Here is a 21,428-nt window from a genome sequence, read left to right as displayed (position 1 = left end):
CCGCCCTCCCCCTGCCCCGCCCCCGCCCCCCGCTCCGCCCCATCATGTCATAGGCTGAAGCCCTATGATATTGTTCAGAAGCTGGGTCTTATACCTTAATTAAGGTTGGAAGTGGTCCCACAGATGGGGCTCTGATCGCGCTAGGGACCAGAAGGGCTGGCACTTTGCTCTTGGACTTGCAACTATGAGAGAAATAAAGCCCTGCTGCTTAAGCGCACGTGGTGTTTGGTCCCAGCAGCCTCCACTGACCAGTTGGAATTCCACCACAGCTGGGCTGCAACTCCACCCACAGCCAGCAGGAGTCGCACTACTCAGGACAGGGTGTGAAGTGCAGAGCTCCGAGGAAAGAACAGGTTTGGTGGAGAAAGAGCCTGGATCTCGTAGAAAATACATTTCCTATAGGACAGGGGGCTGCTTGAGCCAACCTGGTTAACATTCTTGGATGTATGGCGCCCCAACAAAGGGCGCTTGTCCAGTCTCAGGAGGCAGCACCTGTACTCCAGGCGCAACCTTAGGTCTTGAGCCAAAGAAAGCCTCAGAGAGCCTTGCATCAGGAACACCCGACGGTCATTTAGTTGGCTGCACATGGGGTGGGAAGATGAGACATCCACACTGGGCCTTAGGGTGGCTTTAGGCTACAGCCTCCAGACCATAAGCTCACCATTATGCATGGACTACACAAGAGCCAGGTCTGCCTCCAGCCAGCCAAGCCAAGCCAAGCCAAGTTCATCAGCTTCTTTATTGCAGCCTCCAGATCATCCTGGAGGGTTGGGGCTGGCTCAACTGATGTGGCCGTAAGGTGCTGAGAGCTCCCTCTATGCTCCATCAGTGGCCAGAGCAGCCTGTCCTTCCAGGAAGCCCTAGGCAATTTTCTACTGCCAAGACTTAACTCCTAGCTGCACCCCTCCAGGGAAACACACTCAATCCAGTGAGAGGCCTCATAAGAAATTCCCAGCTTCCTCCCCCTAAAGCATTTACCAAAATACTTGGTGGGTTACATAGATGGCAGATAGAACCCATAAGCAGGTCCACTCAATCACAAAACCAATGTTGGGCCTACTTGACACTGAAGTTGACCCAAGAGCAGAGGAATGGGTCCCTCCCATAACTCCCCTACCCCCTTCAAGCCAGCACCACCGTCAGCCACCAAGTATGACCCCACCCCCGTGACATGCCATCTCCCTGAATGCCCACAGTGGCTGCCTAACCTCCCCTGCTGGGTTCTGCACCCAGTATGGGCTGTTCAACCTCGGTACCCCTGTTCCACCTCAGCCTGTTCCTCTAGGCCAAGTGGAAGCAGTCCCTGCCCTTCGAAGAGCCAGGGTAGGATCATAAGACAGAGGAAGGGACTGACCACAGCAGCTGCTTTCTCTCTTCCCACCTCTCCCTCAGGCCAGGCCTCCTTGAGCTTCTCAGGGCTGGGAAGCTGACCCCTTGTGCAACTGTAACCCCTGCCAGGTTTTGGAAGAACTGGGAGACACGGGCAGAGCTGCATTGGCGGTTCCGTGGGGATGGGTTTTGCAAAAGAGCCTGGCAGTCTGCACGTTTGAGCTGCCTGTGGCTTTGGCCCCAGATCAAGCAGACTGCCAGCAGCAGTCTCCGGGGCCCAAGCAGCTTTCCTTGAGGTTTCTCCTCCAGGACGGAGCCTTGGGGACAGACTGGAGCCTGTAAAGTCCTTTACCATCCCAAAGCCTGGGGAGTGAAAACTGTGTACCACAGGTACACACAAGTAGGAACAGGCCAAGGGCAGGGCTAGGCAGCTTTCTGTCAGTCATGTGACTCTGGCGGCAGGACCACCACAGGTATGTGTTATGTGTTAGCAGCAGAGCCCTCCCCAACGGTGTCCATCCTGAACCAACAGGTGTAACATAAATTGAAGAGACCACCCCCTCTTTGCCATGGGGCTAAGCCAGCAATAGCTATGGTCCCTTAGACTGGCCCCATTTGTCCTTCACCCCAGAGGATACAAGGAAACATCCATACACAAGAACAGTGCCCAGGTCACACTAAAAGCCACTAGACAAGTGCGGAGCACGTGGAGCACGCGGAGCACCTCAGCCACACGGAGAAGCAGGGCTCCCCTTTTGCTGTTAGGATACCCCGAGGCCGTTCCCCTCCGGAGCTCTGCAAAATGTCCCGGGAAAGCAGGAACACTCCTGGACTGTCAGCCAAACCACCACACTGGGCAGGCCCTACTTTCCATGGCTGGGGAAAGAAGGAACTGGCTCATGCAGGAACACAGAAAAAACTAGAGCAGCCTCAGGCCTGGATGTCCTCCTGTCCCCACCTCAGAAATGAGAAGGAGGACAGAGCACCCCAGGAGAGTGCATCCTTAATCATGGGTGGGGCCTTGCTGTCCCCATTGGAGTGGTGTCCAAGACAGGGAACAATGTTCCTACTACAGTGGGTTGGTAGCAAAGCCCTTAAAATTCTCATTTTTAAGAGCAGGGGAAGGCTCAGCAGTTAAAAGCATTGGCTAATCTTGCAGAGGACCTGGATTGGATTCCCAGCATCCACACGGCAGCTCACAAACATCTGTAACTCTAGGTCGAGGGGTTCCAACCCCCTCTTCTGGCCTTGAGGGCTACCAGGCTTATGCATAGTGTACACACATACAAACAAACATTCGTGCACATAAAATAAAATAAGTAAAATTTAAGGAGAGAATGGAAGTGGGAATCTTTCTGATTTTTCTCTCTATGCTTAGAGTATTTGGTGCAGGGTGTGGTGGCTCAAGTCTCAAATCCTGACACTTGGGAGGCGGAGGCTGGAGGAACGTTCAATGCCAGCTCTGGCTACAAAGTAAGTCCAGGCCTGCCTCAGCCTGGTGACACCTCAGGAGAAAGGAAGGGAGGAAGGATTGCACTGGCATCTCTTAACAGAGATGTAGGACATTATCCTGCTGTCCCCAGACACAGTAAACCAGGAGATCATGATCTTAGGAAGCATCCGTGTAAAAACCCTCGCTGAAAGTTACAGTTTAAAAAAGAGAGAGAGAGAAAGATTCTCTGAAGCGCCCCATCCAGCCAATATTCCTGAAGTCAGATAAGCTCTCAGGTAGGAGGGGCCAGGAGGCAGGCATGGGTGTGTGGAAACCAGTGGAAGGAAGCCCTGAGAACCCATCCACCTAAACAATGTTAGGGAGCAGCCACAGGGGCAGTGAAGACCATCAATAATAAACACACGCCTTGAACCCATCCTTCTGGTGCCCCAAGGGTGTAGAATCTAGCACGTCTGTTCCCAGCAACAGCAATGGGTGATGCAGGCACAGGACCAAGGCAGGGTAAGAGGATATCCCTCCTGGGCTTCCTGAGGCCCGCAGCTCAGTACCTCTGAGCAGTGCCACCGGTCACTCTGGGTCTAAGAAGCATCCTCCTCTCTGACTGTTAATGATATATGTCATCCAGGCTCTTAATCCTCTCAAGGCTTCTCAGTGATAGTCACAAGAGAAGAATGTCCTAGTCCTGGATCCATCCAGCAGCAGGGGTCACCCCTCACACCAATCTCCAGGGTCACCTCTCTCTAAGGAGTACCCTGCCTGGCAAGGGTGCCCAAGGCTAAAGAGCCCAAGCCACAGGCTCCCAGAAGGGCCAGCAGGCAGGCACTGGGTTCTGCTATCACGGTTACCCCTGCCTGAAACACATGGCAACATTTCTGCATCTGCTTCTGCTTCTCACTGCCTGGCTCCTGGAGTGGAGAGGACAGAGGCTGGGACATGTGTGTATGGGGTGCAACCCCCCAGGGCTGGCACATGGCCAGCCATCTGGCAGCCAAGACCAGGCTGTTCAGAACTGGCCCAAGCTGTCTGGGTCTCCAAAGTAGAAAGTAGGGTTGCCCTTCCCCCAGAACAACACAGAAACAGAGGGAGGGACCCACCGTGCCTTACTCTGGGTGCCTGTCCACAGGCCAGAGTGCATTGTGAAGCTTCCTTTGCTTAACTTGGGTGTTTCTTTAGCTCTAAGCTGTCAGGGGCTCTGTGTCCTCGAGAGGCCACTAAGCCCTTCCCTCACAGCAGAACCTCTACATAGTCAGAGGCCAGGGGCCTGCTCTCTGGCTGCCCCTCACCACTACCGAAGCTCACATGCTCACACATGCAGGCTTCCGGAGAATTCCCGCTCTGCCGACCAAGAAATGCTTTCAATCGACACGGCCAAGTCTCAGCCTTCCTTCCTACCTCCTGAGAGCAACCCAAGGAGTCCCCCACCTCATGTCTTGGTGGCAGCCCAGCTAGGCCTGGGTCCCCCACAGACTGATCAACCCCTGCAGATGGTCTCAATTTCTCAACAAGACAGCATGGTTGCAGAGCGGGCACAGCCTGAGGGCACAGGGACCTGGGGAGTGCAGTAAAGGTGCAGTTAGGACTCCTAGGTAGCCATGCTCCTCAGGAAGGAGCCGCCAAGGGCATAGCCCAGTGCCAGCCCACTCAGACATAACTGGGCCCCTTCTGCAGACATGGGTACATTCTGGAGAGTGAGTTTCACCAAAGGTTCAGAGCCCCAGGCAGGTGACACTTACCCAGGCAAGTCCTGCCATCTGTGTGGAGCCGGAAGCCAGGTTTGCACTCACAGAGGTAAGAGCCGGGAGTATTCACACACCTGTGTTGACAACCACCATTGTGTGATCGACATTCATCCACATCTAGACAGAGGGAGAGAGAGTGGAGTTACCAGCTAGGTACACACTGGGCCAGGCCCACTGCACCAAGGAGACAGACGGCACCCGAACTCAAGACCTTCTCAGACTTTATCTATTTCCCTTGTGACCCCAGACATAATCAGTGCCCATCTTCCAAGGTTGGCATGCCCTGACAGGAATTGCTACCAGAGGAAATTTCAGCATGAGCCATTGTCTTCTTTATAGCAGATGCACACAACCCCAAGGGTAGGGCCAGCCCAGGGAGGGCTCCAGGGAGGAGCTTTAGGGCCAAGCATAGACTCCAGGCATGGACAGTGTCTGTCGTCTGTCTGTCCAGGAAGCATCCTCCTTTCTGTTTCTTAGTGCTTCCTGGGACCTGTCTACTGGGAGTGTACCCCCTCACTTAGTGGTGCCCCTTCCACAGTTTCTAATCTCTGGTCAAAAATGGGGATGTAGTGAAGAGCTGACTGGCTGGGTGGCAAAGGGCTCACCTGGAGCCACATGAGTGTGCCCTGCTCTGTGTGCCTGTCACAAGAGGCGGGAAACAAGGGCACAAGCCCCTGTTCCTGTTTCAGGAACAGTCCTCAGCTGATGTGAGAACAAAGGCCTGACACACTTGAGACAGAAGAGTCAGGGCACATGAGGGTTTCAGACCCCACGTTAGACGAGCTGGGGTAACAACGTCCACCTCAGGGAGTCCGAAGAAGAGTGGGTCTTGAGCTCAAAGCCTTGGCAGGTCACAAAAGCACACACAGCTCAGCGGAGGTAGTGCCAGGGACTTTCTCAGCCAGCTGGTCTGTAAAACTTGAGACAGTCTGGGGTTCTTGGGCATCACTCCTGCACCCCAAGACCGAGGATAGGGTGAACAGGCTTAAGAGCATTGACTCTGAGCCACCCTCAGCACCCTGGCAAGGGATGCTAAATCCTCCCAGGCCAATCCAAGCAAAGTGGCCAATGTGTATGTAGCTGCATGATCAGGAGCCCTGCTGACCACAAAGAAGGCAGCCTGTGAAGGACTCCTGGGCACAAGGTAGGCGTTTCTCAACAGGACCACCCTGCTAGCTCTCCGTACCCAGGCGTGCCAGCTACCGTCTCCCTGTTCACTCACACATGCTAGCTCTCCACAGTCCTTTGAGACAGGGCCAGTCACCAGCCCCACTCTGTGTGCAGCCCTACCCACAAGGTGCTTGATCACTCCCATTACACATCTGCCATGCATGGGTAGGGCCTTTATCACTGTCTCCTGAGTGCCTCTTAGGAGGGGCTGGCATACTGACTCCAGCTTCCATCCCTTCCTAAAGGTGCTTCCTGGACGCAGAGGGCATAATTCTGTGAGAGTGACAGTTTTTAAACAGCGTGGGTTTGCTCCGGACACACCCCTGAAGCCCTGACAGACAGGCATCTTCTGAACCGAGATAAACCCTTTTACAGAGGTAACTGGTAACCCGAAAGCAAGGCATGACCCGTGACCTAAATCCTGCTCACTTCAACACAAAGTAGGCCACAGGGCGGCAGCACAGAACTATAGTCAGTGTGGAGGACCCCTGAGCTGCTTGCTGAGCCTACGACTGGAGCTTTGGCCATAACCTGAGGAGCCACAGACTCAGCGGTTCTCAAAGTTAGCATGGGAGGTTACATGTTCCCACCCAGAGCACTGCACAGCAAAGTAAAAACTGAAAAACTGCAGACAGGACTGAGCAAAGGACCTGGCCTCGGGAGAGTTTTCTGGATTGTCTGGAGGGGTCAGAGAAAGCAAGCTGGAGTGGTGGTTAGCTCTGCCACCTCAGCACTTAGGAAGCCGAGACGGGAAAATCATGAGTTCCAGGCCAGCCTGTTCTATACAGTAGCACCCTATCTCAAAAATTAAGGACAAGCCCGGCGTGGTGGCGCACACCTTTAATCCCAGCACTCGGGAGGCAGAGGCAGGCGGATTTCTGATTTCGAGGCCAGCCTGGTCTACAGAGTGAGTTCCAGGACAGCCAGGGCTACACAGAGAAACCCTGTCTCAAAAAAACAAAACAAAACAAAAAAATTAAGGACAATAATAACTGACAAGGAGGGTCAGAGAGGAGGAGCCATCAGGATGGAGCAGGGGTCTGAGACTAGAAGACACATATGGCTGGTATTGAGGATGGAGGACCAGCTGTGAGCCCAGGATATACTTGACCTCTGCACACTGGAGATGACAGAGGCTGGCCCAGGTTTGCTCTCAGCTTACACATCAATTCTAGCCTCTTAGGACTCCCATTTCCAGAGCCTGCAGGTAGTCTGATTATTGGTGGTGGTGGTGGTGGTGGTGGTAGTGGTGGTGGTGGAGAGAAGGTCTCATATAGTCAAGACTAGCCTCGAACTCACTATGTAGCCAGGGATAGCCCTGAACTTCTAATCTCCTGCCTCTACCTCCTGAGTTCTGGGATTACAGACATATGCTACTACATCTAGTTTTTAATGCAGCTCTGGGAATGGAAAGCAGGCCTTTATGCATGTCAGGCAAGCATTCTTCCCAACTGAGTTATACCCCAGCCTGGGTCTGCATTGTTTTAAGGCACCAAATGGAGACTGAACTACCAGTGGTCATGAAAAAAAAATACAGAGTATAGACAGCTCTGTTGTTTAATTTAGGTCTCGAGAGCAGCTGTTCCATACTACAGTTCCTAGCCTGTCTGCCTGACTCAGTAGTACCTGCTGGAGGTCATCTGCATGGCCAGGTTCATGAGAGCTTTCTGTCCCCTGGCACGTGCTGAGGCTAAGTTCCCTGGAATTTCTTATCCCGTAGGCTCCAGGACTGTGCAGACCTCCCACACATAGACAATGCAGCTGGGGTCACATGGACTGTGCAGTGGGACCATCCCGAGATGCCCCGATAGCAGAGCCGGCTAAGAGCAGAGAGAGCTGGCTGCCACTGTAGCATGGACACCCTCCTGCTGACCCATGAGAATGAGCCTGAGCACAACACGCCCGCCAGCCGGACCTGGGAGTCAGAATGGAACCTGCTTGTTCAGGGGGCTACTTCTGGTAGCAGGCAAACCCACTGTCTGCGGAGTCCCCAGGAGTACCAGAGAAGGGCCATCTGGCTGGGGGGCAGGAGAGGTCATTTTAAGTTGTTCTGCCCTCCTCTGCTGTTGCCAGTGAATGGGGACTTGGCAGCCTCGGGACAGGATAAGCGGTACTTGCTAGCATTGCTGTGCCAACCTGGGCCAGTTCCCTTGGGATCTGGAAAAAACCTGTAAGTATCTGCTTAGCTGAGGCTGAGCCTGGTGGTGCTGCGGGGAGGCACTAAGAACACCTCCAGGACAGACCAGGGGCACCAATCCGTACCTAACCCAGCGGCACGCACCAGTCAGAGCTAGCCAGCCACCAAATGCTGCCTCTGTGGAAACTACCTCGGAGCTTTCTCAAGCTTCACCATGGCTTCCAGAAAACACAAGGGCCCCCAGGTCCTTCCCACTCTGCCAGATGCCAAGTGAGAGCTTTCTGTTGCCACAAACAAGGCACCGGGTTCTCACTCTTGTAAGCCATACTCCACAAACAAGCCTTCCTCTTGCTGCTCCTGCAAAAGCTCAGAGCAGGGACCGGGCTCCAAGCTCTCCACAGCCTCCTGATGCTACACAAGCTCCCAAGAGCCACTTACAAGGCAGTGAGTGACATACTGGCCTGGCCTGGGAAGAACCACTGAGCAAGAGATCTGCTTGGAGCTGGAGGCTGTTGGACCCTTGGATCAGGTGCCTCAGAGGAGGTAGGCAGCATCTGGTTTTTCCTGGGTGGGACTCACCACAGGAACATCTCCCAAGAGTCTCAGGCAACCCTTGTCTCTCCCCGGACTGCAAGTGACTAGTCACTCAAGAGCCCAACACACAACAGCCCCAAGTCACACATTCCTGAGGGTGCCAGCTCTGAGCTCTGTATAGATAGCCACGTGGAGAGAGGCTGGCTCAGACGCATCAAATCCCAGATTTCAGGGTGAAATAGAATAAAAGGAGTCTCACCCCAGTGACTACTAGAATCTTAAGCGCAGAGCCTCTAAGTGGCTCTGCTGGCTAGAACTGAGAGGCTCGTGTGGCAAAATGACAACACCTACCATACTCACACCAGCACCCACCCCCCACCCCCACAAAAGGTCTAGCTTCTAGGGGCATGGTCCCTGAGCACCTCTCTTCAGCCTGCCTTCTTGCCTGACTCCAGAGTGGCCGATACAGAGGAGGGGGCATCAGAAGCTTAGAGCAAGAAGCAGGAATGGTAGCCTCCTCCAATCAAGTGACCTCTCTGCACTTTGCTCAGGACACATCTGGACCCTGACTCAGCAGCAGTGACCTCTTGCTGGGTTCTTCTGGTCCTGTTCTCTCCAACCCTGTGCTCAGTTCCTGGCACTGACAGCACTGGCTGCTCACCCAGAGGAACTGGATTTGATTCCCAGCACCCGCATGGGGGCTCACGACTATCAGTAACTCCAGTTCCAAGGGATGCGACACCCTCTTCTGGCCCCTGAGGTCACTGCATACGCAAAGTACACATACATGCATGCAGACAGAACAAGCATACCATACACATCAAGCATAAGTAAATGAGAGAGAGAGAGAGAGAGAGAGAGAGAGAGAGAGAGAGAGAGAGAGAGAGAGAGAGAGAGACACAAAGGGAGGGACATTGTGACCCCACCCACTCCTGCTCCTGGGGTGCCCACCTGGCCTCTGGTCATTGGTGCTCACGGGGTAGCCGGTCTGGCTCAGGTGGCATGGGTAGCAGTTCCTCCACAGATAGCGGTAGTGAGTGCTGGTGACACTCCCCAGGCTGCCCAGAAGCCACCAGAGCATTGCCAGCCCGCCCCAGCCCCGGGACATCTCCATGCCGGGTCTGTGAAGCAGTGGGCAGCCTGAGCTCAGGGACCTTGTTCAGAGCTCCAGCTCCAGGCTCCAGTGTACATCCAGCTCAGACACAGACAGTCGGACACACTCCAACTCTGAGGCACTCAGGCTGTGTGTGCCGGCAGGCAGCAGCTCTGGGTCTGGCATGTCCCGCCCCTTTTGCCTTTATGGTCTCAGCTTTCCCTCCTCCCCTTGCAGGTAAAGGCCAAATCCTCAGACTCCAGAGGGAGCCGCCCCCTCCCAGCCCCGCCCCAAGCCCCCCAGGGGGCCATGCTGGTCCCGCCAGCCCGCCCCGTGAATTCCTACTGGCTCACTCACAATCAAATCATGATCCACTCAAAACCACAGGCACATACATCCACATCCACAGACACATGTGTATACACAGCCCCCTGCCCCTGCGTCCCACCCCACCCCACCCCACCCCCGTACAAATGCATACAGAAGACATTAACGGATGTGCAACTTCAGAGTGGGTGCACGGACACACAGTCACGGTGTCCTGGCCAGCACAGAAGAGAAACCAAAGTAGAGAATGAAGCCATCCTGGCAAGGCTGAGAGGCCCTGCTGAGGAGGCTTGGTGGGGAGTGAGAGGAGGCGGGGCACTGTGAGGCCACAGTACAAAGCCGGAATCCTAGGCATGGAGATGCTACCACCACCCCCTTGCTTCTAAGCCCAGTGTCCCAGTATCTTCTACCCTCCACTGGGCTCCATGAGGAGAGCCTGGAAAGAGTCCCAGCTTCCTTTGGCACCAAGAGAGAACTAGAGAACAGTATAGACAAGCTGGAGAGGTAGGGGTCGGGGGCACAGCCCTTTGTACAGGTGAGGGTCTGCAGAAGATACTTCCTCTAATTCCAAGAAGCTACATGTTCAGACCTTTAACCAGAGGCTGTGTAGATCACCTTGCATGAGAGTCAGGTCCGGGATTCCAGCTTGAGCCTGTACCATTTTCCAATACACCCTCTCAATCACAGACTCCCTCCTTTTTCCCAGACCCTGAGATGTGCCCAGCATGCTGAAACTTGGATAAGATAGGGTGCTTGGTCACCATGTAATCCCCGTTGGGAAGGTACTCCAACTCTAAGCTGAGTCCCTGAACCATGGTGGAAGGGCAGGTCACCTGTCCATGCACACTCCGGAGTCCTGACGGCAGCCCACAAAGCTGCAGTGACATCTAGGAACATAATTAGCTCTGCTGGAAGCTATCAGTATCTCCCTGTGAACACCACAGACAGTGAGCACAAGGCTGTGTTAGCCATAGCTGCCAAGAAGGAAGAGGGTTCATGCTCCCTGGGTCACCAAACCATGGGTTAGAAAGGTGCATGACCTCTGACCCACTGACCACATAAGGCAGAGAAAAGATCCTGCTGGCCAGCAATCCAGAACCTCTGGGAGAGGCAGCCTTGAAAGCCCACATTATCCCACCTGCCCTGTCCTGTCTGGAATCTGGGGCCCAGCCTACCGTATCACCAACCTGCTGGGGCATGACAGCATAGACATGCCTGTCTGGGATCTGCTGGTCTGCGGGGTAAGCCCCCCTCTCCTGCCTTCCCTGAGTGGCACACCTCAGAGGCTCCAAGCCCTTGCCTTGGGGTGCTTCCAGAAACCTCCCCAATAGGCATGGTATGGGTGGGGCTGGATGGCAGGCAACTCTCATAGTATGGCACTGCTGGCTACTGTTCAACATGCACCCCATTTGCCACTGGAAACGTGAGGGTCCCAACCTGTATCCTGGATCCCACTGGCGTCTGGAAGTTAGGGCTCTAGCTGAATCAGAGAAGCATGGGATGAGGTACCCAGCTCGCTTAGAGAAACAGGACTCTCCAAGTCAAGTCACTTCACCAGTGAGTGATGAGCCAGCACTTCCTCTGCTGGTACCCTTTGGGCCGCAGGCTTGGTCAAGTGGCAGACAAAGTGACACTAACTCCTGCTTGGGCAAAACACACTCTGACATCTTCCAAACTCAAGGTCCTGGAAGGAGGCCACCACTTATCTGATGAGTGTTTGTTTTTAATTACATGTATACATGTGTATATGTACATTTGAAACAAGCTACAGTTATCTGGGAAAAGAAACTTCAATTGAGAAAATGTCTCCATCAGATTGGCCTGTAGGCAAGCCTTTAATTAGGCATTTTCTTGATTAATGATTTGTGTGGGAGGGCTCATCCCAGCATGGTTCGTGCTACTCCTGAGCAGGTGGTCCTAGGCTGTATTAAAAACTGCAAACACAGCAAGCCAGCAAGGGGGCTGTTGTGTAGCAATTTCCTCAAGATTGAAACAATCTATCCTGCAGAGAAGCTCCTGAAGGATAAGAAGTAACAACTCAAAAGAGCTTCAGGAAGTCCCTGAAACCAACCAGCTTCACTAGGCCCCTCCCCCAAAGGGTAAACAAGGCTGCTAAGAGTCACTCTCAGACAAGCTGCCTGGAAGGGTAGCTTAGGCCAACTGGAAAGGCACTTGCAAAGCACACTGTCCCACTGGTTGAGCTGCTTTGCAGGCTGTTCAGTGTGCTCCAAGTTCCCAGCTTTCATGAACAGTCACCCATGCTGGGGTGGGCTTTTGTGATGCAGCTGTCTTTGAGTCATTTTCTCCTCCTGTAATTAATCCCTCACCCATATTCTTGTATGTTGCCCCAATAAAACTTATCGGTTTCCTGAGTGGGACCTTAATGGCAACCACACTTTAGTGTGTTGTGAGCTCCCCTATCTGGAGTGAGTAGACACTGTGCAGACTACATCTCCTCAGGAAGTCTGTCTCACAGCAGCATCCCTCCTCTCTCCACAGCCTCTGTTTCAGCTCCTGCCTCCAGATTCTGCCGAGATCCTGCTCAGACTTCCTTCTGTCATCAAGCAAGTCCTGAGAGTTGTAAGCTGAAACAAGCCCTTTTCCTCCCAACTTGCTTTAGTCATGGTGTTTGTGGAAACTGTCTCACCGTGGGTGAGACAGGGGTTGGGGGGGTGTTAAAACTTTGCCACTTCAAGTTAGCCTTCTTGGTTTCCTGTGGTAGATCAGTTGTGAGCTCTCAGCTCCTGCTATAGCACTACCCTGCCTAGTTGTCTTTCCCATGCCCCAACCCAGCCATGACACCCCAGTTTCCTCCCCTATAATATGGAGTGGCCATGGCAGCGCCTCCCTCCTGTGGGTGAAGTGTGGAGGTCAGGCTTGGGCCCTTTAATAATGCCAAACCCTAAGGCTAAACATTAAGTCATGACAGTGTCCAGAGCTGGTCCCTGAAGGACCTGTCCTTCCCCATCACACCTAAAGATGTCATGGGATCCTGCCAGACTGGCCTAAAAATGACTCCAGACCTGGCCTATCCATCAGTAGCCACGTGCCCACTGACCCCCTCAGCTACTGACTTCAGCTGCTATTCTAACCCAAATGGGGCCATTTATTCCCATGTCCTGCATCCATACATCTTGGCCCAAATCAAAGTCCAGGGACTTGCAAAGCCACCCTACTGTCCCCACCATCTCCCTCAGTGTCATTAAACATATCCAGACATAGGACTTTGGGATCTGGATGCTGTTTGGGAAATGCCTTCCCAATACAAACCCGCTGTGGCTCGCTTGTGGAATGTCTGTGTCAGCAGCAGGGGCCACGCCCATCTCCAGTCAGCTCAGCTCCCTCCCCAAGCCAGCAGCCACCAGTCTTCTCTGTCTTGATTCCCCCAAACACCACCATGACTCCCCTAAACACCACTACTTCCTTCAGAGCTAGGAGGCCCCTGACTCTAGGCAGTGCGGCAGAACTGGCATTTCCCAAGAAAGTGGACTCTGATGTGAATCTGTCTCCTAGCAACATCCTTTCCCTGCAGCTTTTTACCCTGGTCCAACTCAGATATCAAACACCTAAGCGCATGTTACTAAATCCCAAAGAGATGAACAGTACCCAGCCCCACAAGGCTGAGCACGGAGTGGCACTGGGTAAGGTATAGCTGCACAGATGCATGATAGCTGAGGGTATAGATATCTATGTAACACCTCGTCCAGGATTCTAGGAACTCAGAGATGACTCTAATCGACAAGCCTACCTCCCTCTACTATGCCCGTCCTACCTGGCAACATCCCATGGGATCAGCTCTGGATAGAACTGCCTATGTAGACCTGGTGAAGGACCAAGCAGTAACAGTCCACAGCGGTCAGGGAAGGGTATAAAATACAAGAGGAAGCAGAGGCCTTTAGAGACAGTCCTAATGAGATCTAAATCTCATGTCTAAAGCCACCCCATGGTGGGTGAGGTAGTTGGTTGGGTAGGCATGATGTCCATAAGTATCTTCACGTGCCTCCTGTGCTGGGCCAGTCCAGGCATGCTCCCAAGTGGACCTTAAGAGAGCTGAAGGGAAGGTCTTCCAGGCCCAGATAAGGTGCAGACAGAGGAGGGTGGGCTGCCAACCAGTCAAGGACAGCCCCATACTAACTGCATCTCCAGCTACAGGGAGAAGGGCCACGAAGAGGCTTGGGACAGTTACCTTTAATTGTCAACTTGACTCAACCCAGAATTAGCTGAGAAGAGTCTTCATGAAGGACTGTCAGCGTTGACTGTGAAGGGCTGTCTGAAGCGAATTAATCCCAGTAGGAAGACTCGGTCTGCTGTGGGAGGCGCCATTTCCTATACAGTTAGGCCTGAACGGCGTGAATGGAGAAACCGAGCTGAACACACTTGCAAGCGTTGTTTCTCTCTACTTTTGACATGGATGTGCTTGGCCGTTGCTTCTAGGGCTTCCCTCAACAATGGCCTGCAACCTGGAATTGTCTCCCTACCACCACCACCACCACCACCACCACCACCACCACCACCACCACCAATCGGCTTTTTATCAGGGTATTTTATCAGCAGAAATGAAACCAGAACAGGACTGGAACCTGCATGGGACCAGGGACCCAAGCCTCTCTAAGCCAAAGAACCCCCTCTTACCCTTGAACCCCCTCCTAGACAGGACATGCACCTGCTGGTTGTTTCTGACCCTTCACCTCCAGAGGAGGTCAGTCAGTCTGCAGGCTGCAGCCAAATATAGCTCAGCCCACTTCCCTACGGAGACCAGACTCCGAGACGTTCCTCCCAGCCCCTCTCCTACTGTGTTGTGTGGAGGTCATTTCTGGACCAGAGTGTGCCAAGGTTCCCGCCCAGCCTCAGAGCACACAGGGTCTGGCTGAGCCTCCTGGAATCATTCTGAGTGAGTTTTCTGGTAAATCCATTACTAGTCCCTGCTCCTCACCCAAGCCAAGGAAGAAAAATGAATCCAGCTGCCTTTCCTGCCTGCAACCATTCCTGGCAGGGCCAGGTGGAAATAAGGGGGGCTCTACCCTTGCAGATGGAGGGCCTCCTGGGAGAGCAGTCCTGACCCACAGCCTCCTCTAGGGACCATACATCCCAAGGAGCATCAAATCCACAGGAAGTACCTGAGACCCCAAACCATAATAATGCCAGGAGTTACTACAAGCGCCGGACAAGACCCACACAGGGACCCCAGAACAAGTATACCCAGTGTCTGATCACAGTCTCAGTCTCTCTCCCTGTGGTTGTATGGGCCCCGGAAAATCCTGACAGGTGCACCACCAAGGATGCATTCCCACCCTGGGGGAGGTCAGTCGTCTCCCTGGGCCCCAGGGAGAGCAGTGACCACAAGACAAATCCATGGACACCCGAGTCTTGCATTAGACTCGGAGAAGGGGACAAACTGGCTCTACTGACTAGGGAAGCTTCCTGGGGAGGGAGGTCCTGATGTGACCTTTGGAGAAGATATTTTCAGGACTACAAAACTAACTTGTCAGAGAATGTGAGCAGGTAGCTGAAGGTTGCTAGGCAATGAGGAAGAAGGGCCCTGGATACCAGGCAGCCAAGGTGGGAGATCTGGACAATGACTGGATCCAACTGACTGTGGCTTGGGACCAGCAACCTGTCACTGGGACCATGATTTTCTGTCATCTTCATGGCTCAGCAGCCCCCACCCCCAGCTCGCCTTTCTCCACCTGCTGGATGCTAGGGCAAAGGCTGGCAGCCAGCTCCTGCCGGGCACCTGCAAGAAGCCCCAAATGCTGCTACCTTACAATATCCACAGGGATCTACTTGGCCATTAATTCTTGTTCTGCCAAGGCCACTGGCGATATGCTGCCTAGACTCTAAGGAACCGTCTGCATCCACATAAGACTCACAGGAGTGACCTCTGACTCAACAGGGTTTCCACTACTCAAATCCCTACGGGGCCCGAGGTGGCACATGGGTCTCCTTATAGCAGCTGATCACAGACCTCCCCCCACCCCCACTGACTCTGTCCAGAATTATAAAGGGCTCTAGTGTCTAAAGTCTGAAGGTTTGGTGGAGTTAGGAACTCAACTATACAGCAGAGTCTATAGTTGGGGAAGTGAAATGGGGGGAGGGGCTGGGCTTAAGACTCACTTCCCAGGATGCCTTAGGGAAGAGACAAGAGTTGAGCAGGGAAAGTATCCCTGGGTGGCAGGTGCAGCCTTCATTCAAACCAATGTACTGAGAGAAATGGTAGCTTGAAGGCATGGCTGCACAGGGACAAGGTAGGAGGCAGAGGCCTTGGGACAAGTAGAGGTTGGTCCAGTATGAAAATAGAGGCAGGAGACAACAGTGGAGAAGAGATACCGCTGAGGCTAAGTATAGGTTCCCCCTGCCCTTGCCCCGCCCCTGCCCCTACTCCAGTACTGCCTCCTCCCTCCTCCCCCTCCCACTTCTATACTGCACACCCCCACACTGGTCCCACTCCCAACCTGGCCCCTACTCTTGTACTGCTCCCTCCCCCCTCCCTGCTCCCATCCCAGCCCCTACTCCTGTATTGCCTCCACCCCTGCCTTTGACCCCACTCCTGCTGCAATGCCCTCACCCGACCCCCGAACCACCACCCCAACTGGCCATGAGGTACAGGTCCTGTAACCAGGTCTATATGCTCTGCCATCTGCTAGCCAGGAGGAAGGCCTGCCTGTCAGCTTCACTTCCAGGAGACATAACAGTGACTGAGTTGTTCTAGGTCACACAAGCCATGACCGCTCTTTAAGGCAGATTTAGTATCCCCGTTACCCACCAAATGCTCAGCTACTGAGAAGGAGACTTTGACAGCTAGGGAGCAAAGCTGCTGAGGTGCCATGAGGATGGAGCAGAAGGGGCGCCTGTAACGTCCCTTTCTCCAGCCCGGAAGACTTCTCGTCCTGTGTAGAAGCTTCCAGAACCAGGGAAATATCATCCCCATGTCACCTGATGGTCATTTTCGCAGCTCAATGACTGACTGTCCTGTGGGATACTGGCCAGGATTCCTACAACACTTTGAGGCCCTCCATTCTACCGTCTGCTTCCTTTCCTTATGCTTGGTTTGAAAGCTCAGCTTCTTGTAATGGGGGAGGGGGAGCTGTTCTTAGAGACAGTCTCTATAGCCCCAAGCTGGCCTCAAAAGTAAAGGAAGGTGACCTTGAACTTCTGATACTCCTCCTGCATTCCTTCCTGAGTCTGAGATTGTAGGTATAAACAACCATGAAATCTGTGCCGTCCTGGGGATTGAACCCAAGGCTCTGTATATGTTAGGCAAGTGCTCTTAGCCCCAGCCCTGGGATGGGGGACTCCTGAGTCATTGCTGTCCTAAGTTGGCACTGGGGGCTCAAACTTTCATGACCCCTATGTCTAGATCTTTCCTGCAGGTCTGCTTGCACCCACAAGGACTTATGCCAAGAAGTGGGTTGGTGTTTACCAGAGGCTACCAGCTCCCTGTGCTGGCGCCCTCCAGAGATGGCACTCCCCAAAGGCTCTGGGGAGGTAGGACGGGCCTCTTGCACTATTGCCATTGGGCTGGCAACACACTGACCTTAAAGGCTATTATTTTCTTGCCTTGGCCCCAACCAGGGGTTTACCTGCCAGTTTGCTCACTAGAGGAATGGGCGAGAGCCAGCAATGGGAAATGAGAGCTTTCAACTCTCAGCACCTCTGATGGAGGGAGGCCCTGGCCATGGGTGGCTCTGGAAAACCTGCCTGGAAGGATCGCATTTGTAATTGGGTTTCCTTACCATATCCAGGGGACACTGGACTGGGAAAGCCCTAGTTCTGGCACTGGCAGAAAGAAGGATGTGACTCTATGGCCAGAAGGCCAGGTTCATGCCTGACTCCAGAGCCCACAGGTGTGTGACCACATCTGCCAGCCTCGAGCTCTGTCTGTGCAGCAGGCCACTCTCGCCACTATGACTGAGTTCCTCATTTGATGGACGAGCAACAGTAGGAACTGACTAATCACAACATTAGATGTTAAGCCAGGACAGAGGCCGGCAGAACTGGCATCTGGTGAGGCCTGTTCCTCATTGACGGCACTCGGGTTTTCTAACTTATCGGGTGGACAGGGCTACAGGCTTTAACCTCTCTTCATGCTACCACCCTGCAGATTCTGTGGACATTGGTAGACACAAATGCCAGCTCTGTGCAGATAGTGCTGACCAGAGAGACAGGAAAGGAACGCAACTCTCTCGTGTTCCCAAAGGCCCTGGGAGAATGGAGGGATTCCAGTGGGAGCAGGGGCCATGCAAGTGGCTGAAAACAGGGTCCTGAGGTCACCAGCCAGCTCTGGGGTCTCCATCCCTGCTTGGGACTCAGCAGCCACTACTGACCTTCTCTGTCCTCTAGGTCAGTTCTTTAACAGTTTGTGAAGCTTGGGAGGCCTTTCCTGCATGGCACATCTGCCTCCTTGGAAAGGAGCCTCCTTGGGGATGATCACAGGGTACCATCAATGATCCAGCACTGTGAGTGCCAAGAGCATAGTAGGGTGCTTCAGTCACTGTTCTTCCCATCCACTGAGGCCAGACTACCCCCAAGAGTTCAGTCCACAGGTACTTAAAGACTTGGGAAGACTCCACAGGAACACTGCTTCCTGGGGTCCAGATACTACACAGCAAGAGAGTCAGAGAAGGCTCTACTTCAAAAGGGGTGCAAGTACACAGCCATCCCAGGGGACAGGCATAAGAATCAGGGGTCTGAAGGAGCACCGTTAATCCTCCCTAGAGATCAGTACAGCTGGCCTGGGTCGGCTGCCGTCAGCCTTCTTAATCAGAGCTTCAATTCACTTCCCACGTTCCTTCCTCTCCCTAGAGACGGAGAGGACCTGGCTGAACTCTCAGGCAACAATCGTGCATCAGTGGGTGTGACAGACATGGGACTGGAGCCACTGTGACAGCTGAGAGCGGGTGAGACAAGCTTCTTGGGAACCCTGATTTGGGGGAGCCTCCTTGGGGACAATGACATAGTGTCCATGAAGAGCTGGAGTCTCACGAACATTCCAAGACTATCTCAGCTCTGCTCTTAAACCTCTCTGGCTGGGTAAAGTCAGGAGCCTGGGTCATCAGGCTGAGCCTCCCTCTCTGGGGCATCACTTGCAGAATCCCACACTGCATGGGAAGGCAGGCCTGGAGACCTGAATCAGAAAGGGCTGCCAAGCCTCCTCCCCTGCCCCATGAGAAGCTCTGGCCACCATCCTGACAGCACTGAGTAAGACAGAATAATTCACCCTGTTACAACATCACAAGAACCTTCAGGCTACTCAGTTTAGAGTAAGGACTGGACCCATCTTACAGATAGGAATGTTTTTAGAAATGAGCTCCAAGCCAGAGGGCAGCAAGCAAGGTAAGGTAAATTATGGCCCTGGAGCTTGCCTGAACTTGCAAGGAGCCCCCATTAGAACCTAGGTAAAGAGAAGGCAGAGGAGATTAATCACCCAGGACACAGGCTAGCCCTCCACAGGCAGAGCTGGCAAGCAAGCAGAAGCTCTCTACTTATGATCAGCCTCTAAAGCTGGTCTGGCAGTTGGCAAGCAGGATGCTGGCCTCAGCCTCTGAGCATTTCCTGAATCCTCTAACGACTTAAGACCTGAGAGCCTATTTGTCATGGTTTACTGACAGAGGCCCAGGTTGAGACACACACCTTCGTGAGGGCTTCAGGAGATGTTCAACCCTCACTGGCATCGAAGGCGAGTCCCGGAGTGGCTTTGCCAATGCAGGGCGGAGATGACTGAGCATACAGAAAGGAGCTTTGTTGGGTCTGGGAAGATGTTTCAGATGTGTTTGCCTCATCCACATGAAGGCCAGGCAGGGTGGCCTCCACATCTAGTCCCAGATCTGAGAAGGGGGAGATGAGGAGACTCCTGGGGCTCACTGGCTACTGGCCTACATGGTGAATTCCAGACCAATGAGAAACCGTGTGTCAAAAAGAAAGTGAAGAAGCGTCTACAAACACTACTACAGGGGACACACACACACACACACACACACATACACATACACACACACCAAACAAAATAAATATTGAAAAGCCTGGTAGGTCTGCCACACACAGGCCTAGGCCCACCTGTTCAGAACTAGTTCAGGACAGAGACCAGATCCCACCCAGCAACGCAGAGGCAGTGGCAGTGGCTAGTGTCACTATGGCCACCCAGTCCAGCTGAGAGAATTTGGCCCCGGCTCCAGCAGAGCTTCCCAGAACATGACATATATCAGCCTGAACCAGCTCTCAGGGTTGGGGCCAAGACACCTCCAGCCAGGCTCCCTTGCCAGTCCTGTTTCACGGCGACAATTCATCACTCTCAGTGGTTTCTGGGCTCACCCTGCCGTTCCCTCTGCACACACCTCCCTGCACAAGCAAGCAAGGCAGTCCTCCCCTTCTGGGACATCTTCATTTCCTACTGTCCGTGCTCACACGCGCAGGCAGCCTGCACCCAAGAGCTGTACTGCCTCAAGTCTGCCAGAGGAGGCTAGGCTGGCAGGGGACACAGAGCTCAGCAGGCTCCTGGCTCTCAGCAGCCCCTTGGCCATGAGGTGACTTAGACCTCCAATCATCTCAAACTCGCAGAGCTGGGGCATGAACCCTGGTGGGGGTTGGGGGGCAGGGAAGAGGCAGGAAGAGGAGAGAAGGCAGATGCCGCCACCAGAACGCAAGGTTTGAGGACCATCCATGTCTGAGACACCATTCTGCCTCTGCCTAAGACTTGGTTCTCTGAACATGCCCCTGCCTCTACCCACCTCTGCCAGATTGCAAAGACCTGGTCTACCCTTAGGGACCCCAAACGGAGACTCCAATGCCTTGTACAGTAACACAGAAGCAGACCTAGTGCCCCAGGCTGCAATTCCAGCTTCTTAGGAGGGCTGAGGCAGGAAGATCCCAATTTCAAGGCCTGCCTGGGCCACAGAGTGAGGTCAAGAGGAGCCTGGGAAATTCAGTCAGACCCTGTCTCAAAGGTAGCTGTGGGTAAGGCTTAGTGGTAGAGAGCTTGGCTAGCACAAAAAAGGCCAAGTTCAACATCCCCCATGGGTGGATGGACAGACAGCTTAGGCCTTAGGCCATTGCCCTTTCCTGCCTTCTGTCTACCTCATGCCTGGGGCACCTGAGTGGAAGCCGCTCTGATTAGCTTGCTAGCACTGTGCCCAGCTCCCATATGTCTATATCTCACTTGGAATGGGCATCAACACAGCACACCAGGTCCAGAGCACATGCTACAAACTCCGACTTCTGGGAGAAAGCTGATGGGACACACCCTCTATCGCACACCCGAGAGCATTCCTCTCCCAGACAGGGCTGGGAAGACAGCGAGACTTCCTCTGGAGCTCCGTGGATCTTTAGGGGTCACCCTTTCCCATGCCTTAACAATATCTATCTAGAACCCCACTGTACAGAGCTTCCAATCCACTCTTCTGAGCTATAAGAAATATGGGGTTAGCAGAGCCAGGTTCTGGCCCACTGAATCACCCCAAAGCAAATAACCAGAGTCGGGAATGCTAGATAGAGAGGCCCCTGGATAGCAAGCCTACCCTAAGCACCGTGGTATCCTGACGCTGAATGCTTTGACCCACAATCTAATGCCCACATGAGGGACTTCTGAGATGATTTCATGGCTATGGTGAGCTTTCCCTGCAGGCTCTGGAGATACCCTAGGCACGGAACCTC

At 53.7% G+C, this 21,428-nt stretch overlaps 1 protein-coding gene across 1 annotated transcript in view; it reads right to left on the bottom strand.

Annotated features, from left to right (window-relative positions):
- Positions 1–21,428, bottom strand: part of Megf6 (multiple EGF like domains 6) — a 105,366-nt gene that overhangs the window by 27,301 nt on the left and 56,637 nt on the right. The window contains exon 5 of the mRNA XM_021160676.2: positions 4,516–4,638. Within this exon, the coding sequence (XP_021016335.1) occupies positions 4,516–4,638 (123 nt within the window). The remainder of the gene's footprint in view (positions 1–4,515; positions 4,639–21,428) is intronic.

This window comes from Mus caroli, chromosome 4 (assembly GCF_900094665.2).
Source record: "Mus caroli chromosome 4, CAROLI_EIJ_v1.1, whole genome shotgun sequence".
NCBI lineage: Eukaryota > Metazoa > Chordata > Mammalia > Rodentia > Muridae > Mus > Mus caroli.
This window is presented reverse-complemented; position numbering and strand designations above follow the sequence as displayed.